This window comes from Vulpes lagopus, chromosome 22, assembly GCF_018345385.1.
Source record: "Vulpes lagopus strain Blue_001 chromosome 22, ASM1834538v1, whole genome shotgun sequence".
NCBI lineage: Eukaryota > Metazoa > Chordata > Mammalia > Carnivora > Canidae > Vulpes > Vulpes lagopus.
This window is the reverse complement of record NC_054845.1, coordinates 11,060,964-11,087,104: the sequence shown is the minus strand read 5'-3', so window position 1 is coordinate 11,087,104 and position 26,141 is coordinate 11,060,964. Positions and strand designations below refer to the sequence as shown.

At 46.8% G+C, this 26,141-nt stretch overlaps 2 protein-coding genes and 1 long non-coding RNA gene across 6 annotated transcripts in view; 1 reads left to right on the top strand and 2 right to left on the bottom strand.

The window, feature by feature from the left end:
* Positions 1-107: 107 nt before the first annotated feature.
* Positions 108-5,547, bottom strand: FZD7 (frizzled class receptor 7). Of its 2 annotated transcripts, XM_041737400.1 has the most exons (3): positions 3,826-5,547; positions 1,279-1,357; positions 109-623 (listed from the first exon to the last, which is right to left on the bottom strand). In XM_041737400.1, the coding sequence occupies exons 1-2, from the start codon at positions 5,542-5,544 to the stop codon at positions 1,301-1,303; spliced, it is 1,776 nt and encodes a 591-aa protein (XP_041593334.1). In that variant the 5' UTR covers positions 5,545-5,547; the 3' UTR covers positions 109-623; positions 1,279-1,300. The 2 variants fall into 2 exon arrangements, with proteins under 2 accessions (XP_041593335.1, XP_041593334.1); XM_041737401.1 differs by lacking the exon at positions 1,279-1,357 and having other exon boundaries at positions 108-623.
* A 131-nt stretch (positions 5,548-5,678) lies between these two features.
* LOC121480660 (translation initiation factor IF-2-like) lies at positions 5,679-7,777 on the bottom strand. Its single transcript, XM_041737402.1, has 3 exons — positions 7,464-7,777; positions 7,245-7,375; positions 5,679-6,793 (listed from the first exon to the last, which is right to left on the bottom strand). The coding sequence occupies exons 1-3, from the start codon at positions 7,718-7,720 to the stop codon at positions 5,688-5,690; spliced, it is 1,494 nt and encodes a 497-aa protein (XP_041593336.1). The 5' UTR covers positions 7,721-7,777; the 3' UTR covers positions 5,679-5,687.
* LOC121480662 overlaps positions 6,760-26,141 on the top strand; it is an 81,338-nt gene continuing 61,956 nt past the window's right edge. For all 3 annotated transcript variants that reach the window (XR_005985045.1, XR_005985044.1, XR_005985043.1), the window contains exons 1-2: positions 6,760-6,932; positions 15,706-15,797. This is a non-coding gene — a long non-coding RNA (uncharacterized LOC121480662). The remainder of the gene's footprint in view (positions 6,933-15,705; positions 15,798-26,141) is intronic.

Genomic DNA, 26,141 nt, shown 5'->3' with positions numbered 1-26,141 from the left:
TGCGAGCTTCTAAAATTCTTAGGTAAGAATCAACTGTGTAAGGGCGCACCCCAATGTGAAAGGAATTAGACTGAACACTTTTATCTTTGCTTACAAAAAAGCAGGTAGTAATTTATTCATACAGTCTTTGTTCCCTCACCAAAGACCAAGGCTCTTCAATCTTTGAGCACCCTGAAGAACGAGGCAGCTCCGACAAGAGGGGGGACACATTTATAGGAGCAGTCACACAGCTCTCCCCACACAAGGGTCTAAGTGCCTTTAGCAGTTAATTTGTGAGCAAAAAACCCCATCGGGAGCCTTCGACCTACTCTAAAAGCAAACATTCTTAACAGGCGGTATTAGTGTGGTGTTAAAAGAGGCATGCTTTAACCTAAAAGGTGTCACTTTATGAGCAAAAACTGGATAAACCTAAAGAGCCTTTAAGTCGCTATTTTTTTCCTTCCTTGATGCCAAAATCTTCACAGGTTAAGATGACCTCACAGCCATTGTGATGTTCAAAACCCAGGAGGATCTTAAAAGATGCTCTGCACAGAGTGCAGCGGTGTGGCTTCCTCCTCCTGGTGAGGACTGTCACTGGTTTTCCTTCTGTGTGTTTGTAAAACACACCAGCCATGTGAGCAAGCCTGTTAATTAAAACAAAAACAGAACTGTTTCTGTTGAGCTTTAGAAGTACAGAAGCTTAGAGCTGAAGCAGGGAAGGAGAAACAGCAGTGTCCAGTCTGCTGCTGGGTCTTGATGGCTGCCCAAGAATGAAGCAACTGTTAGGAAAAGCCAGGAAATAGGCACCTGAATTTAAGCAGAGAAACGAGTAGGGAAGAAAAAAAAAAAAAAGGCAAGCGAGTGAGGCTTGGAATTGGAAGTATTTAGAATGCCTTTATCATTTCCCTGAGGGACTGTTTAATATCAAAGTGGCTGGATAGGAAGGCTTCTCAGTCTAATCTGATTCCAAAGTTAGCCTCTCGGAAAAGAGAAAAGAATAGCTTCAGTGGCTTGAGGCCATCCTGGGGTCAGGCTGGAGTCTATTCCTGCCGGAGCTGCTGAGTCACAGCCACCTCGGGGAATCACTTGACCTCTGGTTCAGTTGACCTAGAAGGTAGAGTGAAGCCTACAGCTGAGAAGGCTCCATCCCAAAGGCCTTTGCTATTAACTGGAACCCTCTACTGACTTTCCAGCCACAAGAACCGAAAGGATTTAAGAATGAACAAATTAGGTAAGGTGCATTGGAATACAAAAAGAATTAAAAAAAGAAACATACACAGACAAACAAAATATACTCACTGAATTCTTCCCACGGAAAACATCACCAGAAAAGCAGACCGAAAATATCTTCCAGTCCTCTTTCAAATATGGTCTGCATCTTTGAAGAGTGGTAAAAACATGGATCGGATAAGCACTTCTCTTAACGAGATGCCTATTCTATACCTTCCATAAGTTATCCAAAGCAGGATACGAAAAGGCTTAGGGACGTGTGGAAAGGTAATGTGGTGGTAGGCAGGAAGCAGCAACAGAAAAAAAAAAAATTAAAGGACAGATAAGGCATTCATTACACTGTATTTTAAAGGGCAAGGAGAAAACTTCAAATATAGAACATCTACATGAGGGACAGAGCCAATGGTATCCCTCTATACCTTTTCATAACACAAGAGTTCTGTTCTTTGGCTTAAAGATATATAGGAATTATAAACTAAATAAACATTCACTTTGTATTAAAAAAATTTATTTTGTGATCTGTACATGTGATAAAGTGGGGCTTCCTTGTAGACTTTTAAAGGCAAAACAAAACAAAAACCCAAAGTAAAAATGTATAAATACAATATATATTTTTCTTACAAAAATGGGAGATTTACAAAATATACATACTGCACTTGTCTCTATTTTACAAATTTCACATGCAAGAGATACAACACAAAAGATGCCAAAAACTGTGTAGTGGACGTTTCAAATCTGACAAATGAGACTCATTTTGGAGGTTTAAGAAATACAAGGTCGATGTTAACTTTAATATAAAAAGCAGCTCCACTCAACTGAACATTACATATATAAAGTAACGTGTACTCCTGACTGTACCCTCTATGGTTTAAAAACTGTTTAAAACAGCATTTAAAAATTGTTTTGAGAAATATAATAGTGTTGCAAGATTGGAGGGTGGTGTCAAAGGTGGAATAAAGGTTACCTCCCATGATTCTCTGCTCAGCTTTAGAGCATTATGCAAAAGAATCAGTTCTATTATAGAAAAAAGTACATGATTTAAGATTAATAAATTTAAGTCATGCAGCACATTTCAAAGAACTCCAGAATTACTTTGAAGTTTACCTTCTTTTAATGACTTTCCTTAAAAATGGGACCCATGGTTTGAACTGTCCCCTTCATTCACAGCCGTTTCTGCAGGTCACCTCCCCACCCAGGCACACAAAGACAGGGTCAGCATACACATGAGGTTTTATAAACGGATTTATGGAACTAAGAAAACAGGACAAAATGGTTCTTTACTTTTTAAAAAATTTAACTTCTTTACTATGGAGGCTGAGGGCATTATGCTTTTCCTTTTATCTTGAAGGATTCAAATCAGAAGAAAATAGAAAACCTAAAGGCAGGTTTATAGGAAGAAAAAAATAATAATAAAGGGAGAGATTTCCCTGAACATCTGAACAGAGCCTGTAGATAGGATCGTGTATTCTGAGTTAAATTTATTTAAAACAAATACAACAAAACCCCCTGCATTTCCTTTAGCCAAGTCAGAACCTCTGACTGGGGTATGGAAGCACGGTGCCATTTACTTTTCCTTAAAAAGGAATGTTTATCTCAGCCAAATTAACATCCAAAGGGAAACCTCTGACTTGTGCTACTTTGCCTATAAAAGTTGCTGTCTTCACAGTTATGCCTTTCCACAGGGGAGACACTTTTGTTTCCTCTTTTGTCTCTTACAACAAAGACAAGGGGGAAAATGCACTCCTGTTTTGAAAAGCAACAAGTCATCACTTCTTTTCAGGGTATTAAACCAAATAAAACACCTTCTTCCTTCTGCCTTCCTCAAAAAATAAAAAAGCAGAAATACCTACTACTCATCTCCTTTGCCTCATCTCTAAATGTTTATCTTCATTTCTTTCGCATCCTCACATTAGGATTCTAGGAGGCGGGCCTCCCAAGACCTCCAAATGCTTATTTTACAAGACTTGAAAGGAGTAGGAGAGGAAAAACAGGCGGGAGGGGCCAGGGGAGGAGAGACTGTAATGTCTGACCCTGGAAATTAACCCATCTGGGCTCCAGTTTGGCCCCAGTGAAAAGAGATTATGGTTTGACCACCGCTTGACAAGGACACCACAGGGAGTCCTCCCTTTTCCCAACAAAGCCGCCGCCGCAGACAGAGCTGTACCTTTCACCCGGGCCTCACAGGAGTGAGGACAGGCCACTTGTCTTGCAGCAGGGGAATCGCTCAGTCTCAGTTCAGCCCCGGGGCCAGGAAGAACTCAGAGCCATCTTTGCTGGGCTCAATCTCGATAGGCCCAGGTTGGCCCCGCACGGGGCGTGATTATTAACATCAGCCTTACCATCATCACCATCATCATCATCATCCTCTTTCTGCAAGTCTTTGCCATAAGTCTTTTCATCCAAACCGTCTTTCCACCCAGGCCTCCTTTTCCAAACCCACTCCTCGCCCCAAATCTACAACTATCATCTCTCTTCCAGGTCACTTCTCATTGGAAGGGGGCAGGGGGTGTGCAGGTTCCAGAACCCCACCCCCCTCAACAGTTCTCTCCTTCCCGCGTCTCTCCCCCTGCTTGGGGATGGGGGAAGGGAGGGTGGGGGAGGGGCCGGGGCTCATACCGCAGTCTCCCCCTTGCTGCTGTGGCTGAGTCTGTGGTAGAAGCGGCGCCAAGACTGCAGAGTCTTGCCGGACCAGATCCAGAAGCCGGTGGTGATGCCCACGATCATGGTCATCAGGTACTTGATCATGAAGACAGTGAAGTCGGGGCTCATGGGCGGGAAATGGCCAGGCGGGCAGGGCACCGCGTAGCTCTTGCACGTCTGCAGGAGCCAGGTGCGCTCCCAGTGTTCGCGGAAGGCCTGCTCGTAGAAGTAGCAGGCCAGGACGATGGTGGCTGGCACCGTGTAGAGCACGCTGAAGACGCCGATGCGCACCATGAGCTTCTCCAGCTTCTCGGTCTTGGTTCCGTCGTGCTTCATGATGGTGCGGATACGGAAGAGGGACACGAAGCCGGCCAGCAGGAAGGACGTGCCAATGAAGAGGTAGACGAACAGGGGCGCCAGCACGAAGCCCCGCAGCGCATCCACGCTGGACAGGCCCACGTAGCACACCCCGCTGAGCAAGTCCCCGTCCACCTGGCCCATGGCCAGGATGGTGATGGTCTTGACAGCGGGCACAGCCCACGCGGCCAGGTGGAAGTACTGCGAGTTGGCTTCGATGGCCTCATGGCCCCACTTCATGCCGGCTGCCAGGAACCAGGTGAGCGACAGGATGACCCACCAGATGGAGCTGGCCATGCCGAAGAAGTACAGCACCATGAAGAGGATAGTGCAGCCCTCCTTCTTGGTGCCCTGCGCCACCGTGCGGTAGCCGTCGTCTGAGAAGCGCTCCACGCACACGGCGCGGTCCTCCAGCAGGAAGCCGGCCACGTGCGCCACGGCCACCATGAAGTAGCAGCCCGACAGAAAGATGATGGGCCGCTCGGGGTAGCTGAAGCGCCGCATGTCCACCAAGTAGGTGAGCACGGTGAAGAGCGTCGAGGCGCAGCACAGCACCGACCACACGCCCACCCAGAGACGGGCGAAGCGCCTCTCCTCCTCCTTAAAGTACATCAGGCCGTTGGCTCGGCCCGGCTCGCACGGGGCGCCGCAGTCGCGCTCGCCCAGGAAGCGGTAGCCCAGGTAGGGGGGCACCTTGAGCTGGCGGGGGCACGAGAACGGGAAGGCGGCGCGGCCCCTGCCGTCAGCTGCCCCCGGGGGCAGGGCGGTGAAGGGCAGGTCCGGCATGTAGGGCGCAGTGGGGTAGGCCGTGGGGCCGCCGCCCGCGCCCCCCGAGCCGTCGGACGTGTTCTGGCCCACGCAGATCTCGCCGGCGCCGTGCACGGGGAAGTTCTCACAGCGCAGCCGCTCGGGCCACTGGAAGCCGAACTTGTTCATGAGCGCCTCGCAGCCCTGGCGGGCACGCTCGCACAGGGAGCGGCACGGCGGGATGGCCTGGTCCAGCACGGTGCACACGGGCGCGTACATGGAGCACAGGAAGAAGCGCAGCTCGGGAGAACACTGCACCTTCACCAGCGGGTAGAACTGGTGCACCTCGAGGCCCGCGTCCTCCTGGTTCGTGTGGCCCAGCAGGTTGGGCAGGATGGTCTGGTTGTAGGCAATGTCCGTGCACAGCGGGATGGAGATGGGCTGGCAGAAGCCGTGGTCCGGCACCGAGATGCCCTTCTCGCCGTGGTACGGCTGCGCCCCGGCGCCGGCGGGCAGCGCGCCCAGCAGCGCAAGCGCCAGGGTGCACAGGCCCAGGGGCGAGCGCGCCGCGGCCGCGCCGGGGCCCCGCATCGCCGGCCACGGGTGCGGCGGCGCTCTCAGCCGGAGCAGCGCGACGACGCGGCCGCGAGAGGCTTGGATCCGGGGAGGCGCGGCCGCGCCCGGCGCATGAGAGTCCTCCCGGCGCCGCGGCCGGGGCGTGGGCGGCGCGGAGCTCAGGGCGCTGCAGCCCGGGTGCCCGCGCCGCGGGGGCGCCGCCGCCGTCTCCGCCCAGCAGCCGGGCGGCCGCCGGGAGCCCCGGACTCGTCGGCCCGGGCCGGGGGCGCGGACGGGGGCCGCCGCCTTCTCCCGCTGCGACGTAACGGTGCGGCGTTCTCCGCGGCGAGGAGCAACAAGCGTCTCGGGTTACCCTTCAAAGTTTGCCCAAAGTCGGCCGGCCCACGGCGCACGGCAACGCACGCGCCCCCACGCCGAGTCCGGCCCCCGGCGGGCGAGAGCCGGCGCCGCCGCCCGCGAGCCGAGGCCGCCGCCGAGGCGGTGCTGCTCCGCCTCCTCGCCTCGAGGCTCTGCTCGCCGCCGCCGCCGCCGCCGCCGCCGCCGCCGCCGCCGCCGCCGCCGCCTTTCCTACTCCCCCGCTCCTTCTCCAGCCCCGAGAGCTCGGCCCCCAAGTTTCTGCCAAGCGGGCGATCCTCGCTCCGAGTCCGATCGGCGCTTTGCAGCCAAGAGCTCAGCGACTTCTTTTTGGAAATCCAGTCGCACTGCGTCCGAAGCCGCGAGGGCCCGCTGCCCGCGGCCTGGGCCTGGCCTCTCCAGCCTCGCGAAGCCCCGGCCCGAGTGTCCCGGCGCCCGCCCGCCCGCCGCCGCCGCCGCCGCCGCCCGCCGGGAGGGAGCGCAGAGTAACGCCTCGGAGTCGTGCAACTCGCCAGAAGAAGCGTCGGGCTCGCGGGGCTCCGGGCCGCCCCGCCCCCTCCCCTCCCCCCATTCACAAACCACGCCGGGGGCGGGCCCTCGGGCTCCAGGGCGGCCCAATGGCAGCCTTTGTTTTCCGTGTGGCGGCCTCCGGATTGGGTGGAAGTCTGGAGGGCGGGGCGAGGGAGGCCCGGGGGGCGGGGCCTGCAGCGCTCTGGGCGGATTCCTGAGGGGAGGGGCAGGGGGCCGGGACGGAAAAGTTCAGAAAAACTTTTACGGTGAATTCGCTCGAGGGGTGGGGGGTGGGGGGTAAAACGCACCAGAAAGGGAATTGGCTTATAAAGATGTGTTCCTCTTCCGGGTCCGCTAAAACACTCGTCCCGAGCTGGAGGGCGCAGCGAGGGAGGCTTTCCTGGGAGCCGCGGGGAACAGCGCAGAGGGACGTGACCCGGAGTCCCGGTGGCCCTGCCCGGGCCGGCAGCGCTGGGATTGGCAGGGCGCTTTGGGGGCAGCTGGACCCTAAGTGCGGGCTTCGGTACCGAGCGAGAAGGGTGCGCCTCCCAGGTCGCCCTTTTCTCCCCAGACCCAAACAGACCACGTGAGGCCACAATCCCTCGCACCCCCTCTCCCGGCAGCAGGAGGGAGGAGGGGCCCCGCGTCCCAGAGACTGGAGTCGGGAGGAGGGGGCCGACCAAGGCGGGAGGAAGTGCAGACCCCTCCGAGGGGGCTCGGGGACCCGGGGCCCCCAGGCCGCCCCGCCCGCGCGCGCGGCCCGGAGCCTAGCAATCTGCTGTGGCTTTAGAGCAGTTCCAGGAAAACTAGGGGTTGGCGGGGGGACGCGGGGAGGGATGATTTTAAAGTACCTGAGACCGAACGCCCGGGCACACAGGACGGCTTGAAGCGCGTCTTGGACTGCGGAGCTTTCCCTGGATCTCGGGCGCGTGGCCACCCGGGGTCCCCTCTGCGCTGCAGCAGCAGCGACCTGATCCTGTAGCTGAGACGCGCGGAGAGGAGTTTTAATGCGTGTTAGAAACCAGGGCACTTGCTAATTAAGGAGTTTTCAGAACACAAAGAGAGGTTACCCGTGTGCTCCAGTGGCGTTTTCTGACGGGCTAGCGGTCTTTTGTTCCCGGTCAAATCCTCCGTCTTGCTCGCGGCACTGGGCGCTCCCGTGAGCTCCCCGGTTACTCCGGGAGAGGTCAGAATTCACCGGGGGTGGGGGGGCTCTCCCCTCTCCGGGAAGCAGGGAGTATCGCGAATTCCCATGCAGGAAAGTGACAGTTTGAGAAAGGCTAAATCCGTCTCTCACTGTCTCTGATACACACATGCAAACGCACATATGCGCACATGCACACGCGCACGTGCACACACGCACACGCACACACACGCACACACACATGCACACCCTATACTATGCTTAAGAAAACGTTACTCCTGGCTGAGCCCTTCCTTCTGCCAGCCTCAGTTCCAGGCGCTGGACCCTGTGAGATTTCTGATCTGGTTGCGTGTTTGTAAAAGTTGCTGCTTTTGCTGACTCGGGTGAGCTGCTTTTCCAGCAAGAAAAAACAGGTTCTGAAATGTAAGACAATTCATTGGGTTCCCTTCCGTTGGAGACTTTGGCTTCCTCTGTTTTTCTTTATTTTCTATTACTGAAGTTTACTGAGCATCTTACCTACCACTTCACAGTTCTTTGTCCTTTCCCACTCTTGTTAATGGATCTGGAGAGCGGAATCATTTGGGCCAAGGTAGGGTGTCAGACAGCTCAGATTCTCCATCCGCTGCTCTACCCAGGAATCCCCCCCCCCTTTTTTTTCTTCCCAAGCATCAGTTTACCCCCTCACACCCAGGATCTTATTTGTTTTCTTTCGGGTTATCTGCCCCAAGTTAATACAAAGGATTAATGACATTTACTTACTTTAAAAATATTTTATTCCTTCCCTATATATATTTAAAGGCGTCTCTTTTTCTTTCTAAATTATTATTCTTACTACCTAACATTGGGAAGCATTGATACTGCCTTGAAAGATGTTGTTTAAAGACAATGCTGCTGCTTTGCTTTGTCATTTAAAGTGTTTGTGGTAGGGGGTTGGAAATCCTTTTTTCTCTCTGTGAGCTTCTGGATATCCTCCTTTTCTAAATCAAATTTTCATGCTTATTCATCAGGCCACTGATCTAAGTCATCTTTGCTTATTGAGGGAGAAATTGCAAGCACTGTCATCAAATAAAATGAAAACCGACAGGATAAAATACTCTGTCTCAAATACAGCTAAAACCAGTTTAGTTGATGAGCTTTTACTCCCCATATTATAGCCCGAGACAGCTCCCTGATGATAGGTAATAGGGATAATTAAAAAGAAAAAATGAGAACCCTTTAAGAAAATACAAGAGATGAATGAAATAAAAAAAATAGTCTACAGTCTACATAAGATGCAGAAAACCTATCCCAGATGAAAAGTATCACCGATGTGAATCCTGAGTCCTAGAGCACTGTAAGCAGACAAGTGCAAAAAGCATAAAAGCAAAGACTAATTTTTGGAGTATTATGTTTTCTAAAGTGATTTTTAAAAACCCACTCAAAAATTATTCTGGAAAATAAGAATTCGCTGTTTGTGAGAGGGGTGTGGTAGCCTTCTGTGCCTTGCCCGATACAGAATTCTATGATTTCAAGGAGCTAAGTAATAAAAGGAAGTAGATCAGAAAAGCAAGTTCACAATGTAGGGGGCTAAATAGCCTATTTTAGACTCTATGATAAATGTAGTAATGTTGGTTCACATTCTGTCCAGGATCAATTTAATTTTCTTTTCCAAGCAATTCTTTCCACACCCAACTCCCAAAGCCACTAACTGGTATCTTCTTTGGAGAGCTAAGGGTGGAAAATTTTGTAACTGTCTGCTGCAAAACTTCCAATTGTCCCTGCCCTTTAAAACAACAAAGGCTTTTATTTCTTCACATCATAGTCATATGGTCTCATAGAAAAGTGATGGTATTCATTGGCTCCAGTTATGTAAATGCTACTTATTTTGGCCAAGTCCCAGGTTTATCTAGTTGAATTACATTCTGATGTCAGGCCAGATTTGAAAATGGCCACCTTCGTGGTACCACAACCCTGTGGTTGTAGTGAACTCCAGCTGCAAGAATTACTCATGTGAGACCAGAAAGGGCAGCTTTTAACATATACTTCCTTTTTGGCCTCTCTTTTACCAGACAATTTTTGACTTTATAACATTAAGGACTTGGAATTTCAAGTTGCCAAGTTGCCATTGAGTTCCTTTCATTTTAGTTTGGGGTGTTGGATCATTCCCAGAATGGGAACATTGTTATCCCTAAGCGGACTTCCAACTGTAATGAAAGTTAGAGATGTTTAGATTGAATAAGAGGGCAGCCATGCTGAAGTCCTGATAGGGGTGCTAGGCCCTACCCAGTAGAGGTGATTTATATCGTTCAATCTGTTTGATCATTTCTCTTGATGCTTGAGGGTCGCATTAGTTATCTATGTTGTATAACAAATTACCCCCCAAATTTAGCAGCTTAAAACAACAGACGTTTAATATTTCACAGTTTCTGTATGTTGGGAATCAGGATGGGCTTAGCTACATCCCCTGGCTTGGGGTTGCTCAGCAAACCGTGACCAGGGTATTGGTTGGGGCTGCAGTTATCTCAGAGTTTGAGTGGAGGAGGATCCACTTCCAAACTCACTCATGTGGCTATTGGCAGATCTCACAGTATCTGTTTTCAAGGTCATCACATGGCTGTTGGCAGGCCTCAGGTTCTCACTAGCTGTTGGCCAAAGACGTCAGTTCCTTGCCTTGTGGGCCTCTCCTAAGGCCGCTTATAAAGTGGCACCTTGCTCCCCAAAAGCAAATGCTGAGAGAGAGAGAGACAGAAAACACAGAAGACGGCAATCAAGTCACAGTCTTCGTGTAATCTTGGAAGTGACGTCCGATCATTTTTGCCATATTCTATTCATTAGAAGCGATTCACTAGGTCTACCCACACTCAAGGAGTAGCAGGGATTACTCTATGGCATGAAAACCCTTTGGAGGGTGAGGATCACTAGGATCCATTTTAGAGACAGTTTATCATAAGGGTTATTCGTTTATTCCTAAACTATTATGGAGATGAGGTCACAGAGAGAAACAATTCTTGGGTCCCTGCCCTTGGGGAGTCCAGAGAAGGTCACAAATAAAAACGCATGTTGAGGGCAGCCTGGGTGGCTCAGCGGTTTAGCGCCACCTTCGGCCCAGGGCCTGATACTGGAGACCCTGGGGATCTAGTCCCACGTTGGGCTCCCTGCATGGAACCTGCTTCTCCTTCTGCCTGTGTCTCTGCCTCTCTCTCTCTGTGTGTCTCTCATGAATAAATAAATAAAATCTTTTTAAAAAATGCATGTTGATTGGTTATGATGCCATTTGCATCTGTTCCAACAGAAACCTAAATGTGGCCAGCCATTTTTTCAAATACATGCCATTGGACTTGAGGAAGAAAGAATGTGGAGGAAGTTGATTAATGAACGACCATCAGCAATCCTGAGGAGAAACCTCCAGGTGGAAAGGGTGGGCCATTTTGGGGAGTCAAATCTGTAGTCAAGGACAGAACATTTGGATCATCGTCTCTAGAACAAGACTTTGGCTATTTGGGTTATGAGATGAAGCACTGTTAGTAACTGCTACCTATGCGTTTAATGCCAGTCTGCCCAGTACTGACGGGTAGGAAGGCTGGCAGAGGTGGGTAGCACAGACTGGTGAAGTTGTGCTTTCCACCATTGATTTCCTCTGCAAGTCACTTAACCTCTCTTGCTCCCTTGTGTGCTGGGAGAATTAGTGAGATATTATGCAGTGCTTTGTGATCTGTGGGCAAAAATTCCTGAAGACAGACTCCTAGTTTGGTTATATGGATGCAAATCATAGAAACAAAAGACCAAGTTCAGTGCATATTTTGGGGCTCTGGCTCTTTGCTAAAGTCGTGATTTTTTTTTTTTCAGCAGTATGCTGGTAAATGTTTAAAGACCAGCTCTCTAAGAAAAAAGCCCTGATCTGTACATTTGCCAATTTCCATGGTGTAAATACTGCTACTGTGGCTTATTTCAAGCCAACGTTATGTTACTAAACTTGGATTTTGGAAAAGATGCAGGTAATCAGCTCTCACAAGCCCTGCAGAGCTGGCTTTAGCACACCACTGGGTTTATAGAACTTATTCTCTTCAGGTTATTTTGAGCATTAAAATCGTTGTATTTTTAGTAGAATGATTGTCATTTGTAAAGTACCAGGTGCTTTAGGTACAATATTTCTAATTTTGTAACAATTCTTCAAGTTTCTAGGTACCAGTTCCTTTTTATAGTAGCAAAGTCTGGACTAAAACCTAGATTTATATAACATTTTTCGCTTTGCACTGAACTGCTACTTGATGTCTTCTTGGTAAACATCACTAATTTTTGTCCTTTTATATGTCTTAGCAAAAGCCCTTCCAGGGCAGCCCGAGTGGCTCAGCGGTTTAGTGCCGCCTTTGGCCCAGTGCGTGATCCTGGAGATCTGGGATCAAGTCCCACGTCGGGCTCCCTGCATGGAGCCTGCTTCTCCCTCTGCCTGTGTCTCTGCCTCTGTGTGTGTGTGTGTGTCTCTCGTGAATAAATAAATAAAATCTTTTTTTTAAAGCCCTTCCAAAAATTAGAGGAGCCCCAGAATTTCTGGACTTGAGGTATCAAGCCCAGATTGGTTATGATCCCCGCTGAGTATTATACCTCTACAGTTTTCAAAAACCACTTGGTAATGTTTACTATTTTTTTTTCTGATATTTCAAGGGACAGTTTAATTTCCATTGCTGAAACTAGAGCCAGTAGGGAACTAGATTAGGAGATGTGGGGGCACTGTTTCTGTGTACTATGGTCGGTGGGTCAGGCCCTTCCCATCAGAGCATCTTGGCAGGCCAAGTCAGCAGAGCAGAAGGAGGAGAAGCTGCAGAAACAAGACTCACAATAGTCATGACCTCCAAATCATGATTTGGGGGTTTAGGTTTTAAAAGCTCACTAAGTGATTTTTTTTTTTTTTTTAGATTAGGCAGGTTTGAGAACCACTGACCCAGACTTGTATTCCAAAGCAGTGTACTGTGCCACTGATGCCTTCCTTATAGAAAATCTCTGGTCTGTTGTAAAGTTCTCACTTTACCTGATTGTGTTTTGAACTGAAGGATGAAATAATGAGAAGCATAAGGGAAGATGGGGTATGTGAGGTGTGTGTGAGAGATATAAGAGAGAGACAGAAGTAGTTGGATGATGTGATGTTGGGCCTGAGACTTTATTCATGAGCCTCAAGAAGTTAAGAAGTTCATGGTGGCAATTCTAAAATGTAGCAACTGCTACTCCCACAGTTCATCCACAGCATTTCCTCAGACTGACATTGCCATCCTTGTACCTTGTACCACGTGAACCCTCACCTCAGATGATTGAGCCAGGAATAGGCAAGCATCCGACCCAACCATGAGGTTGTCTGGCATGAGACCTCATCCAACTGGTGTGCCGACTGGGTACAGAGTGGTACCCAATCAGATCCTTTCATCTGGGGAGTCTAAGTGTAGCATATAGTGGCAGAAGTGGAGAAACACTCATTGAGAAAAGAACAAGCAGAAAATAAAGCAATAGAACCTTGGAGGAAACAAAAGCCACGAGGTAGTGAAGTGCATGCAGAGAGCCATTAGATGGTAGGCAACAGGAGCAGGAGACAGAAAGGCAGGAAAGCAGTGTTCTCCTGGTGGAAGACTATGGCAGAAAGGAAGGAAGAGGAGAAAGAACCCATTTCCAAAGGAGAAGACAAGGAGACTAGGTTGCAGGAGCCGTTTCCTAGCTCCTTGCCTTAGAAGCCTACCATCACCATTAGCGAAGCCACCTGACTCCTTGTTTATTCCTAATAACTGGAGAGAGTCTCACTAACTCTCGTTTCTGGTGCCTGGGAAAGGATGAAAGCTCTTCTGACTTCATCCTGGGGGATGGGCCCACAGCAGCAGAAGGCTGACCTCCAAGGACCACCGCCAGCCCATTCCAGGGATCTATCCATTCAGGGTTGGCTAATGACAGTGTTGCAGCCACTGTCATCTTGCTCAATGGCCTGGATAAAGAATTTATTTATTATTTTTTTTCTGGATAAAGAATTTAAAAGGGGACACCTGGGTAGCTCAGTGGTTGAGCACCTGCCTCATGATCCCAGGGTCCTGGGATCGAGTCCTGCCATCGGGCTCTCTGCAAGGAACCTGCTTCTCCTGCCTTTGTCTTTTCCTCTCTCCCTGTGTCTCTCATGAATAAATAAATAAAATCTTAAAAACCAAAAAAAGAACTTGAATGGATACCTCCTAGGACTGTAGTTGACACGGAGTTGCTCTAATGTAGGAATTATCTATGAAGTCATTTAACTGTCTTTTGAAGTGTATGAAAGTTTGTCTTGAGATGGATGTAGTGCATATCTCTATTCAGGATCCAGCAGAGGAAAGGGCCCAGGTACAGCCAGGGAAATGAGAAGAATTCTGAGGATCTTGGTCCTGGCACGAGCCCCTTGGCCTCAGGCAAGTTGGTTTACCTCTCTGGGCCCGTTTCTTCATCAGTGAAGTGAGGAAGCTGGGCCCACTCTGAGGTCTAATGGCTGGTTCTATTTGGGGGTTCCTCACCTGGATTGAGATTTCCCACAGTAGGGGCGTTTTCATGTGTTATGTGGAAGTTACCCAGCAAAGCTGAGCCAGTCTCACCCCAGTTCCCGGGGACTGGCCCAGTGGAAGCTCATGGCTTGCTATCTGTGCACTGTGTCCAATGGGTGCCAGGAAGAAGGCCAGGCGTGCTGTACACTGAATGTGCCCTTAAGGGCCACTTGCCCATGGCTTTTCTTCCCTTTCACATTTCCACTTAGTCCCGTCTCCCTCTCCTGCCTCCTTCTCGTTATTGTAAAACAGTACTTTAACCTCTAGAGCCAGGCTCTTCAATTAAGATGTAGACAAAGTGGTTTGACTCCACTTGATTAAAAACTTTGTGAGGGGACAGGACACAAACCTCAAAACATTTGCCTTTCAAAGCCAGGGAGGGGGTGGGGGCGGGGTGGGGTAGAGAAACTTGTTATGTGATCTCAAATTTGCCAGAGAATTTGCCAGATGTCAGTTTAAAAGGAGTCTAAAGAATTCCTAAGCCTTTGTTTACCAAATCCTCCTCTCCCCAGTCAGAACTTCAGTGAAACGGGGGCCTGTGGCTACCTGGCTGCAGAGGCCAAGGAGAGGCCAAAAGTGGGTGGGAAGGGGCGGGATTGGGGGGGGGGTATTTGAATTTTTGTGTTTTTTTTCCTCTTAATTATCTGGGGCTGCCCTTCGAGAAATCTGTTCTCTTTGCGTTGGGAAATTAACTCTTAATCTCCACAAATGAGGGCAATCAACCCATTTACTAAATAAACACAGATCATTGCAGACTGGCTGCTCCCTCTTTGTGATTTAATTTGAGAATGGCTTCACCTGAGGGAGGAGGCTCAGCTGGGCCCGAGCCACCTGGCGGGGTCCCCAAGGGAGGTGGCAGGATGATGAGGTGGTTAGGAGAGGGCAGGGGAGCTGGCTTGAGACTAGAGGGCTTTAGGTGTTTCTTCTTCTCTAGGAAACAGAAGGCCCTCCTTAGCTCAGGTCTTACCTTCTGAATTTATTTGGGGCCTTTCGTTGTACGGTGTTAATTTTGGCTTTGAAAGTGTGAAGCTGGTTAAAGCAACTGTTATTAGAATGCTGGCTATCAGAAGTCTCTGGGATGGGAACAGAGAAGTCCTTTCTTTCTTAGCTAACTCGTTAATATATTGATGAATTTCTCCTTGCTTTTAGTTCTGCCTCCTTAGTCGTTGTGTTGTTTATAAGTAGTCACAGAAGTTTATTCAAATCCCCAGGACACTGCAGTGAGATGCATGCTAGGCACGGTGGGTCTCCGTAAGTGGCTGAGTGCACGAATGAATAAGGTACATTTTAGGTTGAAAAGGATGAAATAAAACCACATGGCATTCATTCATTCATTCATTCATTCATTCATTTATTTATTTATTTATTTATTTAATTTATTTATTTATCTTTAGAGATTACCATGTGGCAGGTGCTGGGCAGGGTGTTGGGAGTATACTGTGTCCCTGCTGTTATGGAACTTCTATAGTCTTGTTGAACAAACGAATCTGGCTTTGTGTGGTGACCTTGAGTGTGTCTCAAACTTATAATGGGACTTGGGCCCTGGAGCCAGCCCTGTCATGAAAAAGGAGGGGCCGAGTTGAAGAATGGTTTGGGGGATTTTTCAGAAAGGTACATCAGAGGTAATTCTTTTCCTTCATTTTTCAGATGAGAGTACCGAAGCCCAAGATGGTGGATTGAATTGTCCAAGAGTTCACAGAAAGAACTGGAATGAGGATCCACATTTTTGGTTCCTAGAGGTGAGCTTTATCCAAGAGCTTTGCACAGAATGGGGCCACTTTATTTATCAGTTTATTTATTTATCTCTGCTTCCTGCTCACCTCACTCTGGAAACGGGCTTGTGTGAGCTCTGGAGTGAAAAATGAGAGGGACCTGCGAGGCAAGGTGGGTTGACTGGGCCCGGGCGATCTACAGGAAGCAGGTGAGTGCCGCTGCCCTGCTCTGGAGCCACAGCCAGAGCTGACCCTCCCTCCCCAGCTGTGCCTGGTCAGGAAGCCACTGAAAGGGGGGTTGCAGGAACCTCGGCCGGGGGAGGGCCGTGGGGCTGCTCCCGCTGGCTGTTTGAGCTGGGGAAAGGGCTGTCGGCCTGTTCCTGTGGCCTCCAGCAGACTTGTAAAGAGCTGCTACCAAAACGGAGCAGTTTTGAAGACATCCCAGGAGGCGGGAGAGGAAACATTTAGAGAAGAGATAAACAAAATAGGCGACAGACTTCTCACCCTAGCAAAAGGGGCTTTGGTTTACCTGTGAAACTTCACTCCTCCTCTTCCCCTAGCCTTAAATTTATAAAGCTGGTCCTTGGAGCTCAGAGATTACCCACTACCTTAAGGCTTTGGTTCGGAGGACCATATTGGTCTTGCTGTGTCTTAGCACCCAGGGCTGATGATATCCTGACTTAAATTCCAGTTGAACAGTGAAGAGAAAGCCAGCTGTCTGACTCCAACATCTGGTATTAGTTGTATCATTGCTATTTTTGTTAACAGTTCGCATTTATTGAGTGCTTGCCGTGGCCAGGCACTGTGCTAAGAATTTGACCTGCACCATCTCCTTGAATCTTTATTCTCACAACAGCCCTTTGAGTAGCTACTATTTATTGGACCCATTTTTGCAGATGGAGAACCAAGGTATAGACAGGTTCAAAATTACACAGATAATGAATAAAAGAACAGGCCTTTGGAACCCAGTTCTCGCTTTGGAGAAAACAAAAGCTTGTGGGAAGGAAAGAAGAAGAGGGAAGTTGAGTCTACCACTAAGAGCGTGAGTCTCCTAAACACCTAAGTATGTCTGGTCTGGAGAAAGCCCTCCGAGAGCAAATAGACGGGGTGATCTTGTGCTTTCTATGGAAGGCTCTATGAGTTTCTATCTCCCTCCTCTGCTATAGCCAGCTGTCAAGGAGAACATCCCAAGGCCAGGACAGACCTCCATGGGATAGTGGGTGTCCCCAGGTAGCCATCTCACCTTTCTCAGTATGTGGGGAGTGACAAAGTCATTTTTCCATTAACTGTTTGGAAAGCTCTTGTTTTTATAGTGGGAACTCCTCTCCCCTTTCTTTGGAGATGCAGTCTGATAGCAATGGTTGAGAGCACAGGTTTTATGGATTTGAATCCTTGTTAGGTGGCTTCAGACAAGTTCCTATTCTGGGCCACAGTTTTCTCATCTGTAAAATGGTAATAATACTAGCACCCACCTCATAGGATTGTGAAGTACAAATGAGATAATACAATGAACTTAGTACCTAGAATGTTGTAAATGCTCAATAAAGGGTAATTATTACTGTTCTTTGTGCTTTAAAAAGAAAATTTGGTCTAGGCAGACATGGGTGCTGAAACTTCTGGTTTCTCAGAAAGCTACCAGCGTCCAACTATGCTAAGTTGAGAATGAAAATATTGTAGAAATGGCAGGGCCAGGGAAAGTCATGTTTCTGTCTGCATATTTCCAATGAATTAATATGCTGGAGGGGCGCCTGGGAGGCTCAGCTGGTTAAGTGTCTGACTCTTGGTTATGGCTAGGGTCGTGGGATTGAGCTCTGATCAGGGTCCTTGCTCAGTGCAGTCAGCTTGAGAGTCTCTCCCTCTGCTCCTCCCCTGCCTCTTGTGAGCATGCTCTCTTTCTCAAATAAATAAATAAAATCTTTTAAAAAATAATAAGCAAGAGAAATGGATATTTGACAGTTGCTACAGACTACAGGAGCTACTGAAGGGAAAGCTTTCTTTTCCAAATCTGGATGTCTACAACCCATAGGAAAGAGATATTTTGGGCATCTCATGTTTATTCCTACTAATGTCCTTTTTAGGCATCGGGCTTTCAGAACCAAGAACTGTGCTAAGTACAAATGAAATAAAAAGTTATTTTTCATTCCTAGGCAAAATGCACATAGAGTTCATCAGTCTTCAGAAATACTGAACTTCTAATGGAAAATAGGGAGAAAATTAGGTGATTCATTTCCTACCGTGTTTATATTATTATTTTATATTATTGCCCATTTCATGTGGATACAAACCAATGCAAAATGCCCTACAGAGCACTTAAAATTTTCAGAGCCTGTGGAACTCTGTCCATTTTTGTAAGTGGAGGGGTCAGAAACAATTATTTGCTACCTGGCCAGCCCCCAACAGGCAGTAGTTGTTTTTTAAGCCATCCTGGCATTTCCCAAGAAGCTTTGCACTAGCTGGGTGCATAATAAATACCTGCTGAATAAATGAGTTATTGTTTCTTTACCCTATACAGCTCAACTTGTTGGTTTAAGAGAATTTTCCTCATCACAATTTCTAAAAGCTTCAACACTAACATTTGTGTTTATGTATGTATGTAAAATAGCAATTACAAAATTCTGTTTTATGTTGTAGTTGCTGGTAAGTGGTGGCCTCTCTGTATCATGTCTATAAATCAGGAAGAGCTTTGAGCACACAAGGGCTTAGAACACTATCTTACTGTTCAGAAACTACAGATTCTTTTGATAAACACAAAACAAACCCAAACGAAAAACCTCTCACAATTGCCTAGAAAGACTAATGTGTTTTTATCTGCATTTTTTTAGAGAGGCTAAAAAACTTGCCCAACACCATAGAGCTAGTAGGTTTTAGGCTGAGGTTTGAACCCAGGTCGTCTGGCTCAAGAACTAGAGGCACTGCAGGTGTGTGTGTGTGTGTGTGTGTGTGTGTGTGTGTGTGTCCAGCCGTTGCACAGTTCTGGCTGGAAGGATCTCCCCTCTGCCTGAACTCCAGGGAGAGAAGGGTCTTTTTAAGGGGTTCCCATTTTTTGGATAGCTTTAATTGTTAGAAAGTCCTTCATTATATCGAACTGAAATCTGCCTCTCCAAGGCTTTCATTGATCTTCACAGCACAAATTTAATCCGTCTTTCACACAACTGCCCCTCAGGTAAGTGTAAGCCACCCTCCTCCCCCACCTCCTGCTCCTCCAGACTATTTGTGGGAACACTAGAAATGGACCCTCTCAAGTTTCCAGGCCCCCAAAGCGGGCAGCTGGGGCTTCAGGGAGGCGAAATGGGGCTTATGCAGGAGGTGGAATGTTCAATCAGGTGCATATTGTAAATAGCTCCTAGGCAATGTTTAGAATGGTGGGCAAGGAATCCCCTAGGATCCTGCTAAGAATGGCTCACTGTGTCTGAATTATACACTTCCTCATAACGCAGACATTGTCATGAGATATAATTGGTCCTGAAAGTGGTAGTCGCAGTGGAATAGCAATAACTGAGCACTAGCTGAGTCTTTATTCCAACCTGGTGAGGTTCAGTGGGAAAGAGAATCATGCACAAAATTAGCGAGGATGAGACCGAAAAAGACATCGTAACAGGGAGGAGCCTGCATGGGGATATGAAGTAGGTTCTGCAGCAGGAGTGATTATGTGGTCCCTGAGGGGTTTGAAATAGCAGCAAACCTTGCTAAGTGCAAGGAGATAAATGAATTCCCTGGCAAGAGAGCCAGAAATGCCGATTAAAAAAATTTGTGTCCTCTTCATCAATTACTTTGTAGAAATAAAGATGCTTGGGTATGTTGTGGGATGGGTAAAGCAGTAAAGCCACTGAGGCCAGCTTCTCTGGAAAGCTCAGTTGAGAAGAATGAAGCAGAGGCACCTCGTCTCTGCCCCCCACTCCCACTCCGGCCTTGGGTTAGAACATGGCACCTGAGGAATGGGGGGCTTATCCTCGTGTAACCACATGGCCGGATGTCTCTAAATGGTCAGAAGGGATGTGCCAGCCCCAGAGCTCAGCGGACCCCAAATCCTGGTCTCCTGGAGAGGCTGCTGGGAGGAGGAATACTCACAGAGCCCCCTCCCCGTGCCCCCCCACCCCCAGCTTCTAAGCCTATCTTACTCTTGGAGACAAATTCCCCTTTGTCTGAATTTGGATATTGTTCCATCGAATGGAGTGAAGTCTAAGTCTGGCAATGCCAGCTTCCCTTGGAATGTCAAGCCAAGCCTTTGAGCAGACAAGGCAGGCATTCCTCAGCCTCAGTCTCTCAGCATCACCCAGCGATTAGCATAACATGACACCAGGCCCATCAAGATAAGGATCCTAATGGCCACAATGGCTTCCCTTTCTTCCCTCAACCCTCCTTTAGCCTCCTTTAGCGCCGCACGCTCACTTCCAGCAGGGAAGGGTTTATAAGCGTGGGGTCGGCGGGCCCGTTCTGCAGGCAGCTCCCCGCAAGGCTTGAGCGAGGGCTCCAGGGACAGAGATGCATTTCCCTTTAATAAGCTTCTCACACTACATTAAAGATAAAAGGGGAAGGGAAATATTTATATTCTGACAAAGCAGCTCTTCCCTTCAGGCTCTTGTTTTATTTATTAACTTGCTCTGTCCCTCTCTCAGTCTTTCTCTCCGTTTCAGGGCCTAGGCATTTCCTCTCCTTCTCCCCTTTAGTCATTAATTTTGCGGGTGAGTGACAGTGACAGGGGGACTTTAGAATCGTTGTCAAAGAGATGAGATTTGTATGTGGGCGCCATTCCCAGGTGACACCGACAGCTGTTCCGCCGCCCTCCCGGGAGCCGCTCCCCATTACCACCCTTATTATATAGCTCGTGGACCGCAGAGTGCGCCAGGCCAGCTAAGCTGTGTCATTGAAAATGAAGCCATGTCAGTCTAGCAAGTGGTTCAGAGATGCAGTAACCTGGATGCGTGACTGCGTACACCTGGGACTTTTTAGACCTTTTGTTTATTACACATTTTCTTCTTTCTTAGAGATGATCCCTTAAGGATGCTTATTTCCTCCAGCTAATCTGCCCAAAGCCAGTAAAATACAGGTATGCTGTTTTGAATTTCGATCCACCCCGTTGCAGTGATTATCATTAAAGTTTCAGACCCCCCTATTGTTCCAAAGTCTGTGCTGGTTTGCTGAGGAGTTTATCCTCTGGATGCTCCCTTCTGCCTCCAAGGTAAGGCTAGATCAGTGGTCTGGAGACAGGGATGTGGGGGGGGAGGGGGGAGAGGGGGAGAAGTGGTTTAGTCTCTGCTCAGTTGGCCTGCATTAAACCTGGGAGTATTCATCATGTTTTTCCTGTGGAAGCGCTTTTAACGTTTGGTAATGAACTTTTTTTTTTTTTTTTTTTTAAACAATCCGTAATCATCAATTACAAATTCAAAGTACAGAAAAACAACAAATGACTTACCTAGTCGAGAAGCAATGGAGTGTAATGGGGAAGAGCACAGACTGGAGCCTGAAGCTCTGCGCTTGACTCAGCTCTCCCAATCACCATTTATGTCACCCTAGGAAGCAACCCTGTGCCTCACCTGTGAAGTAGGGGTGATGAGAGTACCTATCCTTTAGGAATCTCCTGAGGATTAAACATGGAGATGCATATAAAGTACTTAAGATAGTGCCTGATACATAGTATAGTCCACAATAAGACTTAACTATTGTTACTATTACCATTCAAAAATAACAAATAACACCTAATAGATATATTCCAGACTTCATTTTATGCATATATAAGACAGAAATAATTTTATAGTAGCAGGATCCTATTATGCATGCTTTTAAAAATAAAACATTAGGTTTGGGGCTCCTGGGTGGCTCAGATGGTTAAGCATCTGCCTTTGGCTCAGGTCATGATCTCCAGGTCCTGGGATCGATTCCCACATCCGGTTCCCTGCTCAGCTCAGAGTCTGTTCTTCTCTCTTCCCCTCTGTCTCTCCTCCTGCTTGTGTTCCCTCTGTTTCTCCGTCTCTCCTTCAAATGAATAAATAAAAAATAAATAGGGACGCCTGGGTGGCTCAGCGGTTTAGCGGTTTAGTGCTTGTGTTCAGCCCAGGACGTGATCCTGGAGTCCTGGGATCGAGTCCCACATCAGGCTTCCCGCATGGAGTCTGCTTCTCTCTCTGCCCATGTCTCTGACTCTCTCTCCCTCTCTCTCTGGGTCTCTCTTGAATAAATAAATAAAATCTTTTAAAAATAAATAAATAAAAATAAAACATTACGTTTGGTTTTACCCAAACTTAACAGATAAAAGAAACTCAGGTAAAATTGATAAACTTTGAATGTTCCTGAAAGACAAGATACATTAGTTCCTAAAAGATGACTCCAAGATTAAGAAAAGAAGAATATGTGATGAAAATCAAGGGGCACCTGGATGGTTCAGTCAGTTAAGCATCTGCCTTCGGCTCAGGTTATGATGCTGGGATCCTGCATTGGGCTTCCCGGTCAGTGGGGAGTCTGTTTCTCCCCCTCTTACTCCCTCTATACTCTCTCTCCCTCTTTCAAATAAATAAATAAAATATTTAAAAAAAGAAAGACGAAGAAGAAGAAGAAGAAGAAGAAAGAAAAGAAGAAGAAGAAGAAGAAGAAGAAGAAGAAGAAGAAGAAGAAGAAGAAGAAGAAGAAGGAGGAGGAAAGAAAGAAAGAAAAGAAGAAGATGATCAATTGAAAAGTGGGTGGGGGGCAGCCCCGGTGGTGCAGCGGTTTAGCGCCGCCTAAATAAATAAAATCTTTTTTAAAAATTTTGTTTGGGTTTATAGCACCTAATTCTGATTTATGTCCCTTTATTTCTCTGGATTGAGTGCTGCTAGTTTTTTTTTTTTCCTAAAGATTTATTTATTTATTCATGAGAGACACAGAGAGAGAGGCAGAGGCACAGGCAGAGGGAGAAGCAGGCTCCATGCAGGGAGCCCGATGTGGGACTTGATCCTGGATTCCATGAGCCAAAGGCAGATGCTCAACTGCTGAGCCAGCCAGGCATCCTTGCTGCTAGTCTTTTAATCAAACTTTTACATTACTAATTTTCTAATTTGATCGGTTTCTTGAATGTCTATAATTCACCGTCAAGTAGTTTTTTTTCTCCACTTCCCCTTGCAGAAGGACTCATTGATAGTCCCTGAATTCTTTCATTTTTGAGAATGTCTGATTCCTCCCCGTCTGTAGGACTGTGATATTCCTGATTCACCTTTTCTTTCCCTCAGAACCTTGTAGGCAGTGTTCCATTACCTTCCGGCACTGAATGCTGCTATTTAGAGGGGCGAAGCCAGGCTTATTATCTTCCCCTTGTAGAGCTCTAGACTTTATGCTTGCATATGCTTGAAGAACTCTTTCTCTATTCTTGATATCTTGGGGGGAGTTGTTTAAATATTTTTTTTTGTTTAAATATTTTACTTAAACTTAAAAAAAAAATAAAATAAATATTTTACTTAAAAAAATAAATATTTTATTTTTAAATAATCTCTACACCCGACATGGGGCTTGAATTTACAGTCTTGAGACCAAGAGTCACATGCTCTACTGACTAGAGGAAGCCAGCCAGGCGCCCCTCTTGATGTCTTGTTGATGGTTCTATATCAAATTTTCCTAGTTCATAGTGAGCTTTTTTAATCTGAAGATTCAAGTGTTTCTTGGGTTTGGAGAAATTTTTCTGTATTCTGTTCTTTTTGTGTATTATGTCCTATTCAGTTCTATTTTTAGGGGTGGGGAAGCTTCTCTTTCATGTATAGACATTAATTTGTCCTTTACTTCTATTCTTTTTTTTAATATTTCATTTTTAAGTAATCTCTACACCCAATGTGGGGCTTGACCTCACAACCCTGAGATCAAGAGTCGCATGCTCTACTGACTGAGGCAGTCAGGCACCCTTCTATTCTGTTCTTTATGGTTGTTTTTACCCTTGTCTTGTCCCTCTGTTTTAAATTTTTATTCCTCAAGTATGTCCCAAATGTGTTTGGTTCCCCGCCCCCTTTTTTTGGTGTGAATGGGGGTGCTGAACTTTTTATTTTTTTAATTTTTTAAAAAGATTTTATTTATTTATTCATGAAAGACACACACACACACACACAGGCAGAGACACAGGCAGCGAGAGAAGCAGGCTCCATGCAGGAAGCCCGATGTGGGCTCCATCCCAGGACTCCAGGATCATGCCACCAGCTGAAGGCAAGCGCCCAACCGCTGAGCCACCCAGGAACCCCCTGAACTTTTTAATGTCTTTATTTTTTCTAATTTATAGAAGGTGATGATGTTTGGTTTTTAATGGTTTCTTTAGTGGCCTTATCTATCCTTTTATCACATTCATTTGCTTTTTTGTTTCTTTGTTCCCAACTTTCAGCTTATTATGTGCTTGTTGCTGAGGTTACTCAAAGAGGCAGAGGGAAGTTCCCACCCCCTATTACTGATACTATGACTAGGAGAGAGAGAACAAACACAGAAAAAGTGAAATGACAATCAAAACCCTCTATAAGCTTAAAATGAGTAATCTAGACACCAGCTGGTATGGGTGTTCAGAAGGAGTGGTTACTAAGAATTGGTGGCTGGGATGGTCAAAAGACTAGGATAGAGAGCTGAGCAGCCTTTCAGGGAAAGCTGTGCAGGACAGGTGTGGGGCACGGTGAATCCTACAGTCTGAGAGAAGACAGAGGTGGACAATGGGAATCACAGTGTAGATTGGAGGCACCCTATGGAGTGTTCATTTAACACAGTGGTTAGGTCCCCAGACTTCAGAGTCCTGCAACCTGGATTCAGATCTTGCTCTACCATCCACTAGCTAGGTGACCTTGGGCAAGTACTTCTGAGCCTCACTTTCCTCATTTCTAAAGTAGGAATAATAATATAAACCATCTTGTGGCATTGTTAATGAAGATTAAATGAGATACTCCATGGAAAGCGCTAGGCAGCACATTGTAACAAATCCTCAAAAAATGGTGACTATCATTATGGAAGGCTTTGAATCCTTGGGGAAGGGATTATATCTTATTATTTATTGTATGCATAGTGCACAGCAGACTATCAATAAACATATGATGACTTTATTGTACCAAGTAGGTGTACTTCACTGCAAGTAGCAGAACCCTAATTCAAACTGGCTTAACCAGGTGAACTAGAGTCTGTAGGTCAAATCTGGCGTACTGCCTGTTTTTGTACAGTCCATTGACTAAGATGGTTTTCACATTTTTAAAAAAATATTTATTTATGATAGGCACACAGTGAGAGAGAGAGAGAGGCAGAGACACAGGCAGAGGGAGAAGCAGGCTCCATGCACCGGGAGCCCGACGTGGGATTCGATCCCGGGTCTCCAGGATTGTGCCCCGGGCCAAAGGCAGGCACTAAACCGCTGCGCCACCCAGGGATCCCTGGTTTTCACATTTTTATTGAAAAAATCAAAAGAATATTTTGAGACATGTGAAAATGGTAGGAAGTTCAAATTTCTGTGTCTATAAAGTTTTATTAGAACATATTCACATTCATTCATTTATATATTATGTATGTCAGTTGTAGGTAAACTTTTCCTGTAAAGGAGTACATAGTAAATATTCTAGGCTTTGTGAACTTTATGTCCTGTGTTGTAACTACTTAATGAGAACAGCCATATACAATAACCTTAGAAGTGGCTCGAGGACAGGAAATGGTGAAAAAGTAAAAGACAGGGAGCCAGGTCTTCTGGGTTCTGGGCTTGATTCTCATCAACCAACGTTAGGATTTTGATCACGTCACTTAACTTCTCTCGGTCAAACTGTCTGCAAAATAAAAGGGTTGGACTAGATTTTGAAGACTTCTTTTAGCTCTGAAAATTCTCTTTTTCTATTTTGGTGTCCCAGTTTACTTACCTGGACCTTTTCTGAAGGTGTGTACAACAGAATACTTCAGTTATAAGCACAACAGAAACCAACTCTAGTTAATTTAAGCACAAAAGGTATTTATTTAGGATATAAAGGTAGGTCACAGAACGAAATGGAAAGCAGAAAATATAGGCTCAGAGAGGATGGGAGCCAGGGCAGGTCTTGGGATCCAGACAACAGGAATTAAGGAATAATCTCTTCAGGATACTTCAGTATCTGTTGAACTCTGACCATCCTCAAGAACATTCAAGATTGTTATGTTTCTCGCCTACCTTAGGTTTGTATAAAGGAACCACTATGATCATATCTAATAAGAAGGTATAGTTCCCAAAGCCATATTACTAGAAAAAGGAGAAATGGATCATGGGGCAGATGTCCATGACAGAGGGAAAGACAAAGTTGTTTAAGTGCTAGACATTGTTAATGTGAGGATCCAGCAAATGATCAAAAGAAATCCAAATGATTCTTGAGTCATTTGCTCATTTTCTTACACATACTTACTGAATTTGTGAATGACATTTTGGAGGACACCAAA